This window comes from Chrysemys picta, chromosome 1 (genome assembly GCF_011386835.1).
Source record: "Chrysemys picta bellii isolate R12L10 chromosome 1, ASM1138683v2, whole genome shotgun sequence".
NCBI lineage: Eukaryota > Metazoa > Chordata > Testudines > Emydidae > Chrysemys > Chrysemys picta.
In genome coordinates this window covers 218,564,309-218,587,646 of record NC_088791.1, presented here as the reverse complement: position 1 = coordinate 218,587,646, position 23,338 = coordinate 218,564,309, and the positions used below count along the sequence as shown (strand labels likewise).

The following is a 23,338-nucleotide window of genomic DNA, read 5'->3' as shown; positions in this document are numbered from 1 at the left end:
AATTAGAAGCTAAAATCTGGTTCAAATTCCCTATGATATGTTGACAAAAAAAAATTCCCAACGAAAGATTAGATACTGAGGTACAGAAAATTCTGGCCAACCTTAACTATGATCTCACTATTGTGAGACTATAATATAAAATGTATCATGTCCTATCATATATGATAGCCTATTGGGGAAAAAGTGTAGATTCAAGAGGCAGAGAAGTGAGAGAGTGTGCGCATGCATGGGCAGTGTTAAACAGGATAGAGCAGAGAAGAAATATCTTCATATCATATCAAACTTATCATTAAACCGGAGGAAATCTGCAGGAAATGAAGAAAAAAATCTACCTCAAACCTCTATATTCCTTCAAAGCCAGTAATAGCTTCACAATCAAACCACCTTCAAATCATCTGCCCAGTACTAATTAATTGTTACTCACCTCAAATGCACACACCCAGTATAATTTACTCTCTCTCTCTGTGAAATGAGTGGGCGATTGGATGCAGAAGATAAGCTAAACGGATAATGTGATGATACACTCATCAGCATATGAAGAAATAAATGCTAGGCAACCAACAACAAAGACTGAGGCTATCTCCACAATACAAATAAACACCGGTTATGTGTCAGCATTTAACAATCTCATCAATAACCTGTAGCTAACACAACAGTTGATCCTTGAGTTCAGTAAAACAGAGCTGTTATGGGTTGGCAAAGGCAAAATAACCTATTCTTAATGTTGTCCATGCAAAATCCATTTGGCCATTACTTGTCTCTTTAATTCTCTTCTGAAATAGATCCTCGTCACACCCACAATATGAGCTGGGGTGTTACATTGCCATGAGAACTGACAACAACATAAGATCCGGTTTGTGGAAGGTTGCCCTGCTTGAGCCACCACAACGAGGGATCCAGAAGTGGTAGTGAGATATGGGGAAAGAATGGAGAACACAAGAGTGATGGTGAAGGAGGAGAGACATGCAAGGAAAGCCCCAAGACCTCTAGTGTTGATCCTCTTCTGCTCTGAGCTTTTCCTGCTACTGACATTTGTTGGGAAATGCTTGGGGATTCTACTCCATATAGATGGAATTATGTGTCCTATATATAACTTGGTAACGGCCAGTATGGCCCTTCTTATGTAAGCAGTTTAGTCATATTATCAGTTTAAGATTTCACATTAAGGGACTGTTTACATCATTGACAATACTCACATTGCTTAAATGGGAGCCTGACTGAGTGCTAAGTATTATTTAATTATTCTGTAGTAATGTGGCTACAAGAGGTTATACTATTTTGTATATATTCATTATACAGGAAGTGTTGCAGTACATTGTTGACGTATCAATGGGTCACATACTGGTTATATTTGTGATAAGTGTCACAAACCTGAGAAGACTGGGAATCAATGCACTAGGTCATATTTGTATCAACATCAATGTAACAAGCCCAAGTTGCTTTAGGCCACACAAAGACAGAAGTATGACAAGGTCCAAATAATAATTTTTTCCAAGTTTAAATCCTTTGTAAGAGTACATACTTACCCGGACTACCATATTACATATGTCTGCTGTGCATAGACACACACATGCATACTGCCATGCACATGGTGTGGTGTGTGTATGTGAAGGTGCTTACAGCATGGTCATCATGTAAAGTGGAGCAATGATGATTTAACATAACCAGCAGATTGGCATGCTTTGTAGAACAAAAAAATCCATATGAAATAAATGCTGTAAATGTATCCAGATCACAATAACTGAGCCACCTTTAGTGGAGGAGTTGAAAATGGTGACGGGATGTGAGGGAAGTGAAGAGTTTGACTTAGTTCATGCAATCAATATCAATTTTCCGACACATACAATAGGATACAACATTCCCACCATATAAACCTAATGTTCCTAGTGTGCTATATACCATTCAACAGTCTCCAGCAGACAGCAGTTCTCAAATATGCATCATTAGTGTTATTTCTCTCACAATGACAGATATTGAAACACCAGGTTAAGAATTGTTGCTGCTGCCCAAATGTAAGAACAACAGTCATAAGTAATAGTTTTAATCTAACAATCATAGGCCTATAATTCACTGTGGGGCAGGTTGTACGTGCAGATCCATTGGTAGGTGAATTCCTGGACAGCATGGGATACGCTATCACACACAAGTCAAGGAAGGGAAATAGACAGACAGACAATAACAACCACTTGCACCTACATGAAAAATTTCATACAAGGATCTCAAAGTAGTTTACAAAGGTCATGACTAACAGAAAACTATGCCTATAATGCATAGTGCAGTACGGAGAACCATAGGCTCTCATGGAAGGAAAATACTTGTAATATAAAAAAAAATGTATGAAAACTAGCATTGTAAAGAAGCGCTTACTGGTTGTCATTTAAAACTCCATTGTATAAAGGGGGACAAATCTCAGATCACTTAGATCACAGTAAATTGTCCCTCAATCCAGGGGGATTACATAGATGATCTGGACTTCCTAATGATCATCCTTTCTCTCCTATGTGCTATAGCAGTGGTTCTCAGACTTTTGTACTGGTGACCCCTTTCACATAGCAAGCCTCTGAGTGTGACCCCTCCTTATAAATTAAAAACACTTTTAATATATTGAACACCATTATAAATGCTGGAGGCAAAGCGGGGTTTGGGGTGGAGGCTGACAGTTCGCAACCCCCCATGTAAGAACCTCATGACCCCCTGCGGGGTCCTGACCCCCAGTTTGAGAACCTCTGTGCTATAGGAACCTGTGCGGCTCATAATTCCAATTCTCTTTTACTTGAGGCTTACAAGGCTGTAGTAATAAAATGATGATCAGACTCAATGAACACACAGAGCTTCTCCTCTGCAGACATCAAAGCCCTTGGAACATAACCACTGTTGTAATTATCTCCTGTCTAGAGATGAGAAAATTAAGTCACAGACAGGTTAAGTGATTTGTCAAGGTTCTATGACAGTCAGTGATACAGTTGGGAATAGAAGCCAATATGCTTAAACCCCAGTCCTGTGCCCTGTATTTACTAGGCCATGTTGCATCTACAATAGCCCTTTAAATATCCTCATTTAGCTGGCTTGAAGACATACTCCTAACTGAGTTGGATCAGCCCCTAGGATTGATGTCAAATTCCCAAATGTAGGGAAAAAATGGAACTGGACTTCCTGATTTCCAGTGTGAATTCATTAAGTTTTCCCCATACATTCCCCAGCACGCAGCTAACACTCCAAACTCCATCACTCCTCCTTACTTGTTTTTAATGTTCTAGTTTTCGTATGCCACAACCATAATGTTATGCCAAATGCCTTCAATGTTTCTTTTGTATCATTCATTGGCATTTTCATTTTTGACTTGATATCTGGAAGTAGGGTTGCTGTGATGAACTGTAATCCACCATAGGAGATTTGATTGGTCTCTGTGTAACCAGGTAGGGGACAGTGATCAGTCACCATCTCAAACTCAGTCATACAGGAATGATTAGATCTTTTATAGAACCACACATGAAACAAGCCATGACTTCTCTACCAGGACTTAGGCTATCTTTTGAGGAAGTAATTTCCTGTAAATGTATGCCATGTGACATTCTTCCCCCATGTCATACACCTGCCTGAATACCTGCTCCAAACCAAAATTCGGTGTCTTATGCACCACACACTTCTGAGTTCAATTTGGCTTACCGAATAGTGATAACCCGCAGAGCTCTTTCTTAGAAGTTTTGAAAGCTGTTCACTCGTTTCTCTACATAAGCTTCACAAGGTGGGTGAAGTGGTATCTTTAATTAGACCAGTTTCCGTTGGTGAGAGAGATGTGCTTTCGAGCTTACACAGAGCTCTTCTTTAGGTCTGGCCTTCTCAGTTTGTCATAGTTTCCTCTTAGATCAGGCAGACACAGCCATAATTGTTTATGACAAAACCTACAGTCCCCAAGAAAGCCCTCTGTAATAGGTGTGGGCCAATCTCAGAGCATCCACTTTGGCTGGCTTCCATTTAAATTTGGCCACACCCCACTCTGTGTCCTAAATTCAACACCACGGCCATGACAAGTGTGAACTGTTCTGCCCTAGCAAGCAAGCCTGCTTGCAAAAGCCTTGCAAACACTGCCTCTGTGTTGCAAGCGGCCCATCTGCATCTATGCTTTGTCAGCACTATATTTACCACCCTTTGGAATGTAGGTGTGTTCCTCATCCTCAAAAGAAACATTAAGAATTCAGTAAAAGCAGATGATGTTACCAAAGCAGATTTAGTAGTACTATATGTTACCAAATACACCTACCAGTACCTATTTATTAGATCAGTAGCTGACACATGCTTGGCTGGGCCCAACCTGTTCAGTAAACTGTTACAAGCACTGAATAAGAGTTAATCACCACTTGGTTTACAATTGTCCACACAAATTGTGCGATCCTAATTTAGTAATTTACCCTACAAGGGAAGATCAAAGGCTTGCTGAAGGTTTAGAGTGCAGTTCTACTCTCAGAAGTGACTTTGTAAAATGCACAGTTCAGCTCCAAGATTATGCCATGCCATAGTAAATGTGCTCAGTTTACAAGAAACTGTGTTTCTTAAACTACCTTAAAATCCTGCAAGCTCATCTTGGGCTCAGAGTCAAGCTGGGTTCTTTTCTTCTAACTCAACATCATCTGTAATAAAGCTACTACCAGCTAAATTAAATCTTGAGTGACACCTGTTCAACCCTACACAGCTCCAGGGGCTTCAATGGGTTTGCGAAATGATTAGAATTTATTAAATAATTCTGTTGATGATGCACAAGGAATGGGGTTGCCAACTTTCTATTGGCACAAATCCGAACACACTTGCCCTGCCCCTTCTCTGAGGTCCTGCCCCTTCCAAGAGGCCCTGCCCCCCACTGACTACATTCCCCCTCGCTTAGTGGCTCACTCTCCCCCACCCTCACTCACTTTCACTGGTCTGGGGCAGGGGGTTGGGGTGCGGGAGAGGGTGAGGGCTCTAAAGGGGGGTGCGGGCTCTGGGGTGGAGCCAGAAATTAGGGGTTCAGGGTGCGGGACAGGACTCCGGGCTGGGGCAGGGAGTTGGGGTGTGGGAGGGGATGAGGACTCCGGCTGGGGGTGCAGGCTCTGCGGTGGGGCTGGGGATGAGGGCTTTGGGGTTCAGGATGGGGCTCCAGGCTGGGGGGGTGGGGCCGAGGGATTCATAATGTGGAAGGGAGCTGCAGGTTGAGGCAGGGAGTTCAGGTTTGGGAGGGGTGAGGGCTCTGGGCTGGGGGCTCTGGGGTGCAGGAGGAGGCTCTGGGTTTGGGGGGGCTCAGGGCTGGGGTACAGGAGGGGCTCTGGGTTTGGGGGGGCTCAGGGCTGGGGCAGAGGGTTGGGGCTCAGTGTTGGGGCACGGGCTTACTCGGGCAGCTTCCAGTCAGTGGCACAGTGGGGGGACTAAGGCAGGCTGCCTGCCTATCCTGGGGCACCGCGCTGCATCCCAGAAGCAGCCAGCAGGTCCAGCTCCTAGGTGGGAGTGGGGGCAGGAGGCTCCACGATGCGTGCTGCTCTCACCTGCAGGCACTGCCCCCCCAGCTCCCATTGGCCGGGGGCAGCACGCAGAGCCCCAGGGCCTCCCACCTAGGAGCCAGACCAGCTGGCCACTTCCGGGGCACCGGACTTTTAACAGCCTGGTCGGCGGTGCTGACTGGAGCCACCAGGGTCCCTTTTCGAACAGGTGTTCTGGTCGAAAACCGGACACCTGGTCACCCTAACAAGGAATAGGAACCATCTCACTCCCTCTTAAATGTGCTGGCTCTCCAGTACTACCAGGAGTAAAAAGCAATTTAAATATATTTTGTCAGTGAAGTAATTGAGTTATTTCTCTGAATATACAGGGAAAGAAGATCTGTTGAGTAAGAAGGTGCTATTTTTGCATCTTCACTTCTCTGAGTAGAAAAGCACTAGCTACTCCTAGGTATGTTGTGTTCTTTAAAAAATGGTCACCTGTTTCGTGTTTTAAGTTCCCTCTGCCCCTGTATGCTGTTTGAACAGACTTTGAATTTCCATGTTGAATGTCAGAGAAACAGCATATATAAGTTTATTACCTTGTATAAACTTTAATTATCTCTATTTCAAATGGTTTCCTGATGGAGCAGGTGGTTACTTTAAAACTTAAGATGGAATGCTCCAAAGAGACAAGCTGAGTAACTGTTCAGTCAGTTGTGGAATATAACAGTTGCTAAATTGCCTTGTTTGCAAGAAAAGACATCTGCTATGTGATGTCCACATTTATTTTTAATAATAACATGATGGATGCATGTTGAGTGGTTGGATCTTTTAAAATTGCTGAGGCTCTTTTTCCCTAAGTTGAGGTTAATGTTATGGATGCAGGGTTAACTGTACCCCTTACTCAGTCTCACCATGGACACTCTTCCCAAATCACAGGTCCATGCCTGTAATTCTCTCAAGGTAGACTCCCATGATCCACTTAGGGTTCCTGGACAATGGGAGATACAGAACAGGCGCTCAGGGCAGGGGCAGAGCATGGAGCTTCCCTGATTGCACCTGCGCCTAGGGGCCACAGGGACACGCTGGCTGCTTACGGGAGCTGCGCAGAGCCAGGGCAGGCAGGGACCCTGCCTTAGCCCCCCTGTGCCGCCGACCAGACTTTGAACAGCCCAGTCAGCGGTGCTGACCAGAGCTGCCAGGGTCCCTTTTCGTGGCATTCCGGTTGAAAATCAGATGCCTGGCAACCCTAGATTCATTCCCACTTTTAGACTGTGCCACCAGGTCACAGTATCCCTGTTCATCACCTAGGCCCCCTGCAGCTCCAACTAGGTTTTGGCCCCTCTGTGGCCTTCCCTCCAGCAGCCTGTGATCAGTATGAAAATGCAGTGACAGAAACTGTCCAAAACAATTATTTATTTATCCTTACTATCATCAAAAACAGAGATGAAAAACGGTTAACCTGGCCGTTCCTTGCAAGCTTAGGTAGGTCCTATGACCCAAGAAATATCTATCAGGGATGGTCTAGACAGTATTTGGTCCTGCCATGCAGGCACGGGACTGGACTTGATGACCTCTCGAGGTCCCTTCCAGTCCTAGAATCTATGAATCTATGAAAACCTCTTCATGCCAACTGGAAAGGGGGTTATAGGAATCTCCTGGTTCTGATATGTACATTTTGGTTCCCCAAAGAGTGTCATGTGAGGTCTTAAATGAAAGCCGGTGTCACACTGGTCATTAATATCACTGTGAAAATTATGTATAGATACTATGCAAGATGATATGTATGTATACTGAAAATATCTTCTTAAAATCTGTATCAATATTAGTCATCAGCAAAGGTGAAAAACAGGTCTTCTGTCAGACAAGAGATGTTTATCCAGCTATCCGTTTACATGTAAATTGAGTATGGTCTCACCTATTACCAGTCTGAACTATAGATGAAAAGATTGTCAAGACTTCAGAGAAAAAAATCTAACTGAAAGACAAAAACACAAGGCTGCCTCACATGAACGGCAGGTGGTGATGAGGTGCCTCACAACCTGGGGTACCCATGGGGAGAATCACAAGTTCCCACTTCTCCCCGAAGCCCCAGAATCTGGGGACCATGTTACAGTCTGTTTCTCTGCAGACCCTCTCTCTCTGCCTCCCTACAACAGGCTGCTCTTTTTAACAGTTTTCAAGTCCTTTGTTTAAGATCTTCTGTCTGGTCTTCCCTGAAATTTCAAGCTGGGACCTTGTTGATTTGACCTAATTTGATTTTGATTCGATAACTATATTGCTTAATTCTTAATTCAGTCACGTTAAAAGTAGTTTCATTTTAGCAATCTGCCGGCTTGATTTTATTTGTTTCCTTATTAACATTAATACAATTAATAAAAGCATACCGAGTCATATTTCTTTCAATAAGTAACATGGGCCAGAACCATTTAGAATCTAGGTGGGTACTAGCCATAGGTGCTGACTCCGTGGGTGCTCTGGGGCTGGAGCACCCATGGAAAAAAAACAGTGGGTGCTTTGTACCCACTGGCAGCCCCACAGGTCAGTACCTCTCTCTCTCACTTCGCGCCTCCCGTCCGCCGGCGGCCCCACCAATTGGCTCCTCCCTCCAGCGTCTCCTGCCTGCTGCGATCAGCTGTTCCACTGTGTGCAGGAGGTGCTGGGGGCGAGGGGGAGGAGCGGGACCAGGGGGGGAAAGAGGCAGGGCAGAGACGGGAAGAGGTGGGGGCTTCCAGGAAGGGGTGGAGTGGGGGTGGGGCCTGGGGTGGAGCAGGAGTCAAGCATCCCCCCGGGATCTGAGTAAGTCAGCGCCGATGGTACCAGCTGGTCCATTTAGGAGCCTAATTAGCTTGGCTGAGAACACAGCAACAACCACCTCGTGCAACTTCTATTTGTTTTGCTTCCAGCAGACCGTAATGGTTAAAATGACTAATATCAAATTATTTACTGAACATGTTAAAACGCCCCTCCGGAGACAGATCAATGGATATTATAGATCAGTGGTCCCCAAACTTTTTGTCACCCCCCCTTAACTGTAATGCAATCCGTCCGCAACCTCCTGGGAGCTGGGGCCCAAGGCTGGACCTGAGGGTGGGAACCAAGGAGCAGAAGTCACAGCCAGGAGTGGGGCCGAAAGCCGGGATTGGGAGCCGTGGCCAGGAGCCGAAGCCAGGGCCTTGGCTGTGGCCAGAGCGGAACTGTGGTCATAGCGGGGCTGGGTGATGCTCCCTTCCCACCTGCCATGGGGACTGGACCAGGCCCCCCGAACATTCCTCTGTGCCCCCTGGGCGGGTACGCCCCATAGTTTGGGGACCACTGCTATAGATATAGATCGTATTTAAAATTCAAAATATATCTGCTAACAGACATGGATTTGGGTGTGAAAGGTGAGGCCATGACTTCTGTGCTTATAATTTCTATTATTCTTTGTTTCACATGGGTAACAGAAATACCCAAAAGTATTACATGAGAGCCTTAACAATCTGCATTAATGTGGGGCAGCCCAGGCATGGACTAATGGGGACTAAGGATTAGCAAGTGCACTAGTGTGACAACTGAGAATGATGCCATGCTTCCTATGAGCCAAAAGGGAGCCCAGGTAACCCGAGCCTAGCTCTTGGAACTATCTAATCGCCAAGGCAGGGTAATTTATTTCTCCTTCTGCTTTTCTTTCTCCGTGACAGGGCTCTTCCTGCTGCTGAGTCTGACAACATCAGGGAGGCCAGGCTAGGCTCTGGTTGGTACAATAGCAGATGCAATGAAGCTGCCAGGGATATGGAAAAGGAGCCGAGCAGGTGGCTTTAGAGGATACTGATGGAGTCCTGCAGACCCTTAAAAAGAATATAATCATTTCTCCTTAATAGCAGCTCTCAAGGCTGCTGTCGCCTCTGTGCTTTCTACAGCTCAGAGCCCAGCTGCTGCTGAGGAGATGGTGCTTTATAATTTCCTCCGCACAAGCCCGTTAATGTACACTGCGACATCATCTCCTGGATTCCTCCTTACCCCTGCACCAATTACAGCACAGCTGCTCTGGGAGTACTGGGACTCAGATTTTGAATGGTATTTAATCGTTGCTCTGCTCAGTGTCGCAAGGCCTAAGTAACTCAAATGGCTAAGGCCCATGTTCAAAAGTGATTTAGGCACTTAGGAGCCTAATTTTCATTGAAAGTCAATGGGCTTGAGAGTCTGACTCAGTCTCTCCCCACCAATCCCACTCTCACAAGCATCAGCATCTGGGAGGAGGAAATATGGCAGGCTCTGTGTTAGGGTTTACCCAGCATCAGGGGCATAGCCACGGTGTAATGTGGCAACAACACCCTAACATCTCATATGAAGCTTAACATTACCTAGACTGGCATCACCCCAGCTGAGCAGCAAAACCTCACTGTTCTGTACCTTCTATTGTAGATTTGTGAGTCTGTGTCTTACTGAAATGCAGATTAATGAGGGTCTGCAGTTCTTTAGACAGGTAATTCTTTGTAAGGGTTCTATAAAACAGGTTTGAGAACAAAGCGATTAAATGTTTAGCCAATTGTAAATAGCAGCTGTGGGGTAGTAGCTTTATTGTATTGCCGCGGGATCATGGTTCAGGAAGCGCTTTGAGATAACCACTTTTCGGTACATTCTCCTCCCCAGGCCTGTGCCTCATGTAGTATGGGTGCATACTCAGTTTAGAGAGCTTTATTGTAGTAACAATCTGGTTGTCAAGTGTGTACACTTCATGGGCAACTGACTCAGATGCAGCACACTAAGCAGCACATCACAGCATAAAGTCTGCCACTAATAATGCTTCTACTGAATTGTTCATCACTGTAGCAACCACACCCGATTTTGTGAGGGAGACACCTTGTACATAAGCATCACAGCATAACGAGGGAGTGCCAAGAAGAAACTGAATCTGTAGATTAGGATAGCCAACCAGGACATTATTCAGCAAATTGTATTCTGCAAGATGAGACATAAAGAACCTTTGCACATCAGTAGAGATTTTGCAGACAACAGAAGTTGTAACAATCAAAGTACATCGCCTACTTTATTTATGGACTAAATACAACAAGCTGCTCTCATCTCCCCCTACTGCCACTACAACAGATCCACATCCAGGAGTGACACTACCTTCTCTTTACTGGCTTTAAGTACAATTCTCTGAGTGAGGTCCCCACACGTAGCAAGGGTTATATCTGATGATTTTGGGGCAATCTGCTCCTCTCTGGATGCTCCCTATTGACCCATTTATACTTTGTGTCCTCCTGATATCATAAATAATTCAAGGACATTGACACGGGTAGTTATTTTGCATATATCTTCCATTTGTGGTTGAGATTTAATTTTCCACATCCCGCAACACATACCTTGAAAAAGGCCGTGTACTACAGGCTGACTATCAATACGCTCTCGCCTTTAATTCTTTTTCCATTTTGCAGAGCACAACATCCTAACAGCTGCTGGATTTGGAGGCACCAAGCGCCATCTGTGCATCCCTTTGATCTGCACATCACACTGCAGTTTCTGTGCAACACACATCAGGCAGAGTTGTTCCACTCCAGAAAATGGCAGTGTACTTGGGATTTTGCCTAGTGCAGGTAGTTAGAAACTGCACGCACACGCGCGCACACACACACACACACACACAGAGTGGTATTTCAGGTTGTTTGCCTGCAACAAAACAGATTTGCCTATCAGAAACATCTCTCCCTGTGACCAGAGGACCAATATGGTATTTTCTTTAGTCAGGAAGACTTAGTGCTGACCCACAGCATGGTGATAGCGTACAGTTGTTGCTGGCGGCACACTCATGCACAATCGTGAGGGAATGACTAATGCTGATTGCAACCCACAGGATACAGGTATTGCTGTACTTCATGAGCTGTGACCGATGCCCGCGCAGTCAGTGGAAAAGCACTCCAGACCGGCTTTCATTCTACCTTTTGCCACCTGTGTCCCCACAGTAGGCATTTATCTCATTTTCTGGTTACTGTATCCTGTGGCACAACCTGATTCAAAGCCGTACTGCACTCTTGCTGACCTGTAACTATACATGTCCCTTTATTTTATCCCAGATGCTGCATTAGGCATGTTCTGCACACAGCATAGCAAGGATTTCACAGGCTGTAGATTTTTCCAGTTCAGACTAAGAATTTACACTTCCCTTCATTATGCTTATTCACTAAAACAGATCATTTCAGATATTTGCAATGTGTGTGTCCTGTATATCACAGAAACACATGGTCATAGTTTATGCCACCTATTCTGAGAAACCTGGACTGCTCTATAATTTTCCCTCTATGTCAGATCATGCAGCGTTAAAGAGAGATTTTAGAAACTGACTAGATCACTAATGCTCTGGAAGCTACTGATTATACACAAGTTGCATTCAAATAAAAATAAGTGAATGCTGAAAGAAAAAAAAAAGTTCACAAACATTTATTCAGATTTATAATCCAGTTCATTTTGATTGTTCTCCCCACCTTTTGTGTTTGCAAATATTTTACCAAACAAGTTTACAGGGGTGAATGGTCACATAAGCAGCCAATTTTAAGGGAATTTTGACTTTGTAAACATGATCATAGAAAGTGACACGGTCCTTGTAGCACTTACAGGAACATCTGTGAGCTTGGAATGAATTTCCAGACTATAAAGCACATTATTTGCCCACTCTACTGTGTTTAATGGCCTGTCTATGCTACCAAAAAAATGTAATTGTCAGAGGAATATTTAGACTCCATGACTTTTGATAAAATGTTTCTCTGCCACAGGGTAGAGATGGCTGACCCATGGTGAACTGCATCATAAATTACAGACACAAGACACATTCATTACCCCCTCACACTCTGAGCATGGGTTAAAGCACCACACCTGGATCTCCAGGAAGAGAGCAGTTTAAAGTATGACCATGAGAGCTAGACCATAATAATAACAAAGAAAGACAAAAGTCATCAGCACCAATAAGGAGTATACTAGACCTTCAGCACCTTAGAGTTCATTTTTACCTAACCGGCTTTTAGCTGAAATGCTTTTAGAGTTTTGCGTGTGTAACATTTTTTGACTGTGTACTTTGGAGAATTATAAATGAAAACTCAAAATAAAAAACACTTAAAATTAGGTCTGTATTTTAAATACAGACAGCTTCTTGGACTGTACTGTAACTGTTAGCCATCCACTCCTAAACCTACATTACATTTCTTTTACATTCTTCTTGCTCAGAAGGTCAATGAATATGTTTTATGATAAAATGCTGTATGCTAAGTGTAGCCCATAGAACTAGCTTAGCTTTTTATTATATTCAACAGTAGCACAAGGAACCTACAGGTCTGTATCCTGTAAGACATTAGCAGGTTAGCATAAGTAAAGCCAAGCACAGTAGGCCTGTGACCCTTGGCATAGATAAATGACCTGACAGTTACCCTTAGGTTTTGGGGAACTAGGAATAGCTTGCTCAATAGCAGGAGTTGGAATATAACGATACCAGGCAACCTCAGGAATACTGAAGTGATACCGGGCTTGGATATTTTAGGATAGAATTGTTGGCAGATGTCTAACCACAAACTTGCTTGAGCCATAGCTGGCATACATGATAATGAATTAAATTGCATTAATAAGATAACTTATAGGATAAATGCACTCCAAGATTATGAGGCTGAGGAAGTTAGATTTGGACATGGAAAGCTGGGCATTAGAATGAATATTCATGATAGCGTTCAGGCCTTGTAATAGGCCAAACCAACATGTGGAGGAGGTTAGCTTTCCATCATTTGACCCTTCAGCTCTACTGTTATCTGCCACCAATCTTGGGCATTGGGGAACCTGGACTATTGGACTCACTCAGCATGTCTCTTACCATCAGGTCCTCAAGGAAGGGTGTAAGTATAGAAGTCTAAGGCTAGGTCTACACTACCCGCCTGAATCGGCGGGTAGAAATCGACCTCTCGGGGATCGATTTATCGCGTCCCGTCGGGACGCAACAATCGATCCCCGAATCGACGCTCTTACTCCACCAGCGGAGGTGGGAGTAAGCGCCGTCGACAGAAAGCCGCAGAAGTCGATTTTGCCGCCGTCCTCACAGCGGGGTAAGTCGGCTGCGATACGTCGAATTCAGCTACGCTATTCACGTAGCTGAATTTGCGTATCTTAAATCGACTCCCCCCTGTAGTGTAGATGTACCCTAAGAGCGTATGCAAGGGAATGATACCACAGATGTCCCCAATATTGTATTACTCTTGTATGTGGCTTGGAGCTTTTCTGTCTCTAGTACTGGTTTTAATAAAAATGACCAAGGCTTGGCTTTGCCCTCAGTGTGAGTGTCCTTGCCATAGACCCCGAGGTTCCCGATGATATACTGAATGTGTTGGTTTTAGTTCTGTGTAGCCTGATTCTGGGACAAGAACCCTCTTACCCCCAGCTCATTAATCAGGATCAACTGGCAATCAATACAATATGCGTCTGACGAAGTGAGTATTCACCCACGAAAGTTTATGCTCCAATACAATTATTATTAACCATTAAAAAGGATCAGGCAACATATGTTTTGGAAACAGGAAAGTTTTATGCATATACAAAAAAGCCTCTCTCTGTAGAAGCTTTCCCCAGGCTAACTCTGAAGCAGGTGTGGCAGAGGTTAAAAACTAAAACACATAGTTTGTAGGGGGAAAATACCCACAGAAAGGACTTTTTGAAACCTCATCTAAATGCATAGGTAGGGGTTTATGGTGCCCCTTCATTTGTAAAATTGTTTTCATTAAGTCTTTTTTCTAAAGTATGCAAAATCTTGATCATTGGAGCTATAAGATTAAAATTAGTGTACTGTTTTTAATGACAAAAGAAAAATTTCATAATCAGGGTGGGGTGGAAGCATGCAGACTATAAAGGTTGTCCCAACCCCGCAATTCTCACTCCAGCTGGATTCTGTTAGTTGTTCTGGGTTTCGTGAGTCAGGTAAGTACGATCTGAATTTATTACACATGTTTAAAATCTCTTATATTAATTTGGCATTTTCTTTTGGAAATGGGTTGAACCCATTATATTGAGGAAAAAGCCCACTGTAACTGTGGGTTAACAGTTAAGTATAACTTATTCCCTGCTGAGATGTTAGTGTGAACAGAATTATCTCCCCACTAGGAAAAAATCAAACAAACCTACATACCTGGTCGATAGTTTCAATATATTAGAGGAGATTTTTCATTTTCACCTGTTGATAATTGCTTGGTTAACATAATAATTTCTAATTCAAAGACTGCACTTATAATAAGCAATTGTTGTTTACACCAACTGCTTGCCCTCTTCATCCAAAACAGACACATGCTACCTGGAATGAAATCCATCACTGATTTTTTCCTTCTCTTTCAAAATTTAAATGTAGGGTTTTGTTTTTGTTTTCACAGTTATTCTTCAAGAGTATAATCAGAAATATGGAAAATTTACTTGATGATAACCTTTTAAAATATTTCACCCAATATGCATTGATGGAGGGTAGTACCAGCGCGCTGTCCATTGGTGGACTGAAAAACCTGCTTCAGAATCAATTTGCACAATATCTGAAGGTAAGTGTAACCCAAGCAGCATCAATTGTACTCTCTGTGGAATGGGTGGGAAAATGTAAATATAGGCCCTGATCCCACAAGGCTGAGCCTTATGCCCCCATTGACTTTAATGATCACTGTCAAAGCATCAGTATGTGAATCCACCACTTGCCTTATTCACATAGTTGTAAGGAGTTCACAACTTGGCACTATGAAATAAATACTTTTAATGTATTTTATAAGGTGTTCTGAAGGCAAAGTTGCCCCAACTGGATCATATAAAAGATTCCCCCCGTCTATATACTGTATCTTGATTCATCTCAGAGGATCTTTAGACTTTGAGTATTAGGTAAATGTGGTGACTGGTAATTATTCAATTCTGAAAACAGAAGTATCAGAACTTAGGTGAGAAGTCTGAAGAAGCTGGTAAATAGCTGAAGTCCCTGCTGTAATGGAAATGGAGATGATAATTCTCTGTGATTTCAAGACAAGTGCAAAGGCAAAAAATCACCACCAACATTTGATCTGCAGAAATGTCCATATGACACCATTTGGGGGTTTCAAGAATGAACAGATTTTGGAAGATTAACTGGAGTTGGGTTTTGACTTCAGTAGGACTCCAAATAGTTTTCTTTTCTGGACTGGACATTTAGATGTTAAATGTGGGTGTGTTGAATCAATGTTGGTGCATTTTGTCAAAGGCCTGAAACTCAGTGGAAATTCCAGAATTTTGTGAATAACAAAAATCCACTTTATTCATTTTGCTACAATTTGTTGGCTGGAGAAAAATCTTTTACATGATCCGGTATGTGCAATTAAGCTTATGGAAAAATCATAAAATATAAAAAAGTGTTTCCTTATCAAACAATTATCATAATTTATAGTCATAGTTTATTTAATTGGAAAAGTTAATTGGAAACAAACTTGTAAATCTGCTAAGGTGCCTTCTTACTAAAACTTTCTGATATCAGTCATAGCCGGTTCAGCTTTGGAGGAAAATAAATCCAGATTTGACTGAACATTCACATTTCACCTGTGTTATCAATGATTTCTATTTGTAATTTGGATAGTAGATTTTTCTAGCATTTTCCCTGTTTGCAGAAATGTGCAACTTGTTTGACACTGAAATAGATGATATAAAGTATGACAACATAAAAAAGTGGCTTAAAACACAATCAAAACTAGGTTTATCCTACTTTATACATTTGACTAATTATCAAGAGTGTTTTCAGAAAATTCACTGCACCAGAATGCCATGTGCACTTTCAAAATACGGACTGGACTAAAAGGAGTTAATGCTCTTAGCTAGATTTACCACATTTAAACAAATTTGCTAACACAATACAGAGTATTCAAAATACAGGGGGGAACAGTCCTGTCTCAGGGCCTGATCCAAAGTCCAGTGAAGTCAGTGGGATTCTTTCAACTGTAAGTGGGCTCTGGGTTAGACCCTGAGATAGCAGAGACTTTTAATGGTGACCACTGTAGCTCAGTGAGTCTATGCTACTGCTTTTTCACCTGTCTTTCTTTCCCCATCTTTGTGATATAGTCCAAACTCAATTTACCTACATCAGAATGAAAGCCTAGTCATAACGAAGCCTTGCTGTAGTGATTTGTTCAAGAACCTCTGGCATTTTTGGTTGTTCTGGGTCCACTGGCTCTTGCACATGGGGACATTTTCATTTCTTGATAGTCTGACTGTGAGAATTTTAACTATTTCTTAGGAATGCTCTTCTATAGTGAAAGGTGAAAGGCAGATGATTGCTCCATACTGTTCAGAGGACTAGTACGTCTTTGATAACAACGTTAGCAGACTGTGAACACTGCATTTCTTGGTTAGTCAATATAACAATCTCCCACACACACACACACACCCATGTACTTACTGGTAGATCCCATAGTAATAGCAACACCTCCATAGTAACATTAATAGTTAGCCTACTTTATGGGCTATGTTTCTTATCAGGAAGTATCTGTGACCATTAATTTTTTTACTTAACTTTTTTAATTATTTTCCTATAAAAACAGGATGCATTTTCTCTCGATAACATAATTAAATCGTTGGACAAAAATAATGATGGGAAAGTCAGCTTTGAAGAATTTGTGTCCATTATAAAACGTGTAACTGGCACAGGCCAGTAAAACAAAAGGAGGAGGACCACCACTGCCAAAGGAAGAAAGAAAAAACTTGGCATTCATAAAAAGTATATATATATATGTATTTACAGATTTACTTATTGTGATAACATTATCAGCAGATAATAAAGATTTTCTTTAGTGTAAAAGGATTGGTCTCCTTGTACTGTATTTCCTATATACTGGTTATCAACACACTCTAAACAGGTCCACTTCCCAGTTATTTTAGAATTAACATTTTTATTTCATGCTACATAAACATGATGTAAGGAAATGGCCTTTATATAGCTCCTGCTTTATGTGGGGATAGTACTTTGACACACAGGACAATTTAAATTCATGTTCTTGGAAGGAATATATGGCCATATACATTAAGGTCGGTCTATCACTCCCAGCAAGGATTGTTCGCTACAGTATACTAGTCAATCCAATTTAAGTCAGGACACACATCTCAATATAGTAAAATATCTGAATTAGATATATTTAAAATTCGTATGTTAAATACAAACTTACCAATATTCTATTTACTATTTTTAAAAAATATTTTCCTCAATAACATGCACAAAATATACCTAACAAAAACAGCTGTACTTAGGTGAATCAAATAAAAATCTATAAGGAATATCATAACTGTACACATACAAAATGAATTATATCAAATCTAAGCTCACATATGGCCCGCATATTACAGTAGAACCTCAGAGTTACAAACACCTCAGGAATGGAGGCTGTTTGTAACTCTGAAATGTTCATAACTCTGAACAAAGCATTATGGTTGTTCTTTCAAAAGTTCACAACTGAACATTGACTTAATACAGCTTTGAAACTTTACCGTGCAGAAGAAAAATGCTGCTTTTAATCATCTTAATTTAAATGAAACAAGCACAGAAACAGTTTCCTTACCTTGTCAAATCTTTTATTTAACTTTACCTTTATTTTTTTAGTAGTTTATGTTTAACACAGTACTATACAGTATTTGCATTTTTTTATTTTTTGGTCTCTGCTGCTGCCTGATTGCATACTCCCAGTTCCAAATGAGGTGTGTGGTTGACCGGTCAGTTCATAGCTCTCGTGTTCATAACTCTGAGGTTCTACTGTATCACAAATGTCTCTGTGACCTCTGCACTGATGTCCTATGTTCTAACAGGATATATTAATTAAACCATTCTGACACTAAAGGTTTTGATTCCTTCATTATAAATCAGCTTTTGCATATTCTTGCTATTGACAATATAATAATAAAATATCTTTGATATCCGTTTACTATAACAACTTTAAGTTACACTTAATAACTAATTTTAAAAAAAACATTATTAGGGTTAGAAAGTGAAGCACTCAAAGTTAGGAAATGTCAGAATTAAGGTTGTTTAGGCATCCTTCGTTTGTCCTGCTTGTGCATATGCATTATGGTACAGCATTTAATTCCATGATTACATTCTATTTATTTTCCACAGGACCCAGAATAAAACATTTGATGATGAATTAGATGTATGCTCAGTATGTTACAGTACATGACTACAAGCAGAGCATCCACCATTCTCTCTGCTGGTATCATGTTCTGCTTTATGACAGGCAGTTCAAAGAAAGTGTTCCAAAAATTTACTTCACTGTTTACATTTTTTAAAGTAACATTTTGCTCCTTCCGGGAACCTTTCAGAAAGCAACATTCACCGCAACTATGAGAGACAGGCTTGGATTGCAGTTGGGTGGGATGATGTTTGTATTATTGTGAAAATGCTTTCACCCATACTGCTAGCTATAACACTAGTTCCAATTCGAGAGGAGATCTCTTTGCTAAAATGAAACTTCCAAACACCTTTTCTTTAAGGGAGATCTGACCCTTTACCCTTTCAGGGTCCAATCCTGAAAGGTGCTAAGTGTCTTCAACTCCCATTGAAGAAAGGGGATGTTGAAAGTGCTCAACACTTCATAGGAAACACCAAACATGTTTCTGAATCAGGCCCTAAATTGGGAACAACTTACAGTACATGGCTACCTAGCTGCAAAGGACAGATGAGATTACCAATATTTCTATTGGTTCAGATCCTAAATTCCTGTCAGCCTCACAGAAAGAACATCTTATCGACATTTTTTTTATATGGATTTGAGGCGGCCCTGAAAAATATTCAAAGTGGGAATACTCTAAAGGAAGGGAGGTTTCACTCTTTCACAAAAGTGGTAAGACATTTTTCTGGTTTGGCTATACATGTACAACTTCTGAAGTTTGCTTTTTTGTATTTGTTATAGATACAAATTACAATTTCTGCATAGAAATAACACTTAACCTCTTTCAATTAATCAATAGGAGCTTAGACACTGATATCACGGGAGTGTAGGATTCAATCTCTTAATAAATATTTAGTCATATTCATTCCTCTTTTCAACACAAGCCCAATTAGCCTTGCAGCATCGGTCCTCTCTATTGTCACATACAGATTTACAGTCATCTTTGGGAGTATGATCAGGTCCACATCAGATTAAGTTACTTTTGCACATTTAAACATTTGCAATTTTTTTTAGATTCTCTTTTTAATCCTTTCAGCACATAGCCTACATCAGAAAATTCCAGTGTCATAGTAATTGCTATTATTATTATTGCTTACCTTATTGAAAGAAAATAATGAAAGACAAGGAAACAAAATTAAAAATAAGGCATCCCTGTAAGAAGAAGGATAGGCCACTAGCTTAGGACCTGGAAGACCTGGGTTCAAGTCCCTACTCTACCACAGATGTCCTTTGTAACCTTGGGCAAGTCACTTAGTCTCTCCGTACCTCAGTTCCGCATCTATAAAATAGGGATAAGAACACTTTCCTACCTCACAGGAGTGTTGAGAGGATTAAATTAAAGATTGTGAGATAAAATAAGGTACCTAAAATAGACTACTGTGTACACTTCAGTCCTTAAGTAGCTAGTGTTTCTTGGAGAAAAATTATTTTTCTAGTAGTCTATTTTTGGCCAAATATAAAGTATTTTCATACACCTTGTTTTTATTTCAATTCTGGCTATTGGCCCAACCCTGCAAATACTTCTGTACATGAGCAACTTTAAGCATGCAAGTAATCACACTACACTAAACGGAATTACTTATGTGTGTAAGAGTTTGCAGGACCAGGATCTATATTTCTTTTCTTTTTATCTTTGTTATACAATAGAAAATTCTGACTTTGACTGTGTTACTAACACCTCTTGTAAGTTATAGAAAAAGCAGGCAACGGGAATTAAGCATTAAATAGTGTTATAAAAGTGTCACTTACTCGCAAAGCCCACTTCTGACCCAATGCTCAGGGTGATAAAAATGCTTACATTTTACTTATTCCAAAAGGTCAGGAGCACTTCATACCATATGTAATATCAGAAATATCATGGAAAATAAAGTTTTAAAAATAAAATCAGCATCTTCAAGGCTAGTACTGAAGGAGGCATTTTTACAAAATTATATTAGAGGCATCAGCAGATAAAAGCTGAGACCACAATGCAAGAGCTCATCAGAAAAGATTACAATCTGATTTAATATTGTGAGGAAAGAGGGGGAATAAAAACAAAACGCCTTTGACCATTTGGATCAAATTCTGCCCTAACACCCTGTGTAAACACATTTACTGCAAAGGTCTGCAAGGAATGTACAAAGAAACCAGTGTAGATTTTGTCCCTAAATGTATTATTTGGAGTATAAAATTTTTCCACAGAATAGTAATACAACTTGCCGCATTACTTTTTCAAAATGTTGCACAAACACTAACTACATTAATCCTCACAACAGCCAGGCAAGGTCAGTAGGAATTATCATTCCAATTTTACAGGTCAGAAAACAGAGGCAAAAAGATTAAAGGCCTTACCATGGAACACATGCAGCAAGTTATCAACACAGCTGGAATTAGATAGCATGAATTTCTGGGCCTGAACAGCCCTCATTCATCTAGCCCACATTCCCTTTGTGAAATCAAATCTATATTAAGCAGAGCTGGGCCCAAGCTGCAAAATCTGGAATTCTAACATGCATGATATGATGGATACAGCACTGGGCTGGGAGTCAGGAGAGCTGGGTTCTATGCCCGGTTCGGCCACTGATGAAGTTGAGCAAGTTACTTCACCTCACTGTGCTACTTCTTCCCCCATCTATAGATGAAACTTACCCATCTGTGCAAAGTGCTTGGAGTTTTACAGATTAAAAGAACTATTAATTATTATTTTGTGACATTCATATAAAAGTTTTTAGATGAAGACTATTTCTAGTGCTAAAGAAAGGATGGATAAATACATAAATGCTAATAACTGTAACATGAAACTCAGACATGTCCACTTTAATTTAACCCCCCTAGACACATTTTATAATGCTTTTCACCATGTGGGAAGGAAAAATGGTACTATTTTGTTTAAAACAAACTTTGTAGCTAAACTTTACAATGTGCAAGTCACTAAAAAAACTCATAAACCAGTGTTTTGAATGCAGAAACTATCAAATGGTTTCTCAGCACTGAAATATCAACTGCACACTATGGGTCCAGTCCTGCAACACCTACGGATTAGCTTAACTCCTGCGTGTAGCCCCTCTGACTACCCATGGAGCTCAGCAAGAGTACTCATGTGCATAAAGTTACTCCTGGGTGTGTCGGCAGGATCAATGCCAAGTAATGCTTTTGTAATCACACTGAACCATGGAACAAGATGAAATAGATTAATAATAGTTGGACTGATATAGATCAACAACACAGTAGGAAACTCCCTTATAGCTTAAGTATACATTAATTACTCTTCAAACAAATCCAGTCACAACATTTACCTCTTCAACTTTAGAATTAAAAGCAAAAATCTCAAAAAGAAAATCTTCACAGTGCTAAAAACTTTTGATCAAAACAGTTTCTGTGCATTCTATTTCAGTAATATCACTTGGGCCATTATAGTTGCAAGGACACACTCAATTAATAAGCAACAGAGAGGCCTGTGGCACCTTTAAGACTAACAGATGTATTGGAGCATAAGCTTGCGTGGGTGAATACCCACTTCGTCAGACGCATGTAATGGAAATTTCCAGAGGCAAGTATAAATATGCAGGCAAAAATCAGTCTGGAGATAATGAGGTTAGTTCAATCAGTGAGGGTGAGATCCTCTGCTAGCAGTTGAGGTATGAACACCAGGGGAGGAGAAACTGCTTCTGTAGTTGGATAGCCATTCACAGTCTTTGTTTAATCCTGATCTGATGGTGTCAAATTTGCAAATGAACTGAAGCTCAGCAGTTTCTCTTTGGAGTCTGGTCCTGAAGTTTTTTTTTTGCTGTAAGATAGCTACCTTTACATCTGCTATTGTGTGGCCAGGGAGGTTGAAGTGTTCTCCTACAGGTTTTTGTATATTGCCATTCCTGATATCTGACTTGTGTCCATTCATCCTTTTACGTAGTGACTGTCCAGTTTGGCCAATGTACATAGCAGAGGGGCATTGCTGGCACATGATGGCATATATAACATTGGTGGACGTGCAGGTGAATGAACCGATGATGTTGTAGCTGATCTGGTTAGGTCCTGTGATGGTGTTGCTGGTGTAGATATGTGGGCAGAGTTGATATCGAAGTTTGTTGCATGGATTGGTTCCTGAGTTAAAGTAGTTATGGTGCGGTGTGTGGTTGCTGGTGAGAATATGCTTAAGGTTGGTGGGTTGTCTGTGGGCGAGGACTGGCCTGCCTCCCAAGGTCTGTGAAAGTGAGGGATCATTGTCCAGGATGGGTTGTAGATCACTGATGATGCGTTGGAGAGGTTTAAGCTGAGGACTGTAGGTGATGGCCAGTGGAGTTCTGTTGGTTTCTTTCTTGGGCTTGTCTTGTAGCAGGAGGCTTCTGGGTACATGTCTGGCTCTGTTGATTTGTTTCCTTATTTCCTTGTGTGGATATCGTAGTTTTGAGAATGCTTGGTGAAGATCTTGTAGGTGTTGGTCTCAGGTGTTGGTGTTACAAGCTCAAATCCCAGAAGCCAAATAAAAAGAACTCAAAATGTAATAATTATTTTTAAGAATCTCATGAGTGTTAAGCCAATCTCGTGATTTATAAATGGAGATATCCTATCTCTTAGAACTGGAAGGGACCTTGAAAGGTCATCGAGTCCAGCCCCCTGCCTTCACTAGTAGGACCAAGTACTGATTTTTGCCCCATATCCCTAAGTGGCCCCCTCAAGGATTGAACTCACAACCCTGGGTTTAGCAGACGAATGCTCAAACCACTGAGCTATCCCTCCCCCTGATTTCTGGGGTTC

At 41.3% G+C, this 23,338-nt stretch overlaps 2 protein-coding genes across 3 annotated transcripts in view; one reads left to right on the top strand and one right to left on the bottom strand.

The window, feature by feature from the left end:
• CTPS2 (CTP synthase 2) overlaps positions 1-23,338 on the bottom strand; it is a 139,770-nt gene that overhangs the window by 56,853 nt on the left and 59,579 nt on the right. The window lies entirely within an intron of this gene.
• S100G (S100 calcium binding protein G) lies at positions 14,333-17,250 on the top strand. The gene is made up of 3 exons (XM_065580295.1): positions 14,333-14,378; positions 14,825-14,983; positions 16,991-17,250. Exons 2-3 carry the CDS (start codon positions 14,852-14,854, stop codon positions 17,102-17,104), a joined length of 246 nt encoding a protein of 81 aa, XP_065436367.1. The 5' UTR covers positions 14,333-14,378; positions 14,825-14,851; the 3' UTR covers positions 17,105-17,250.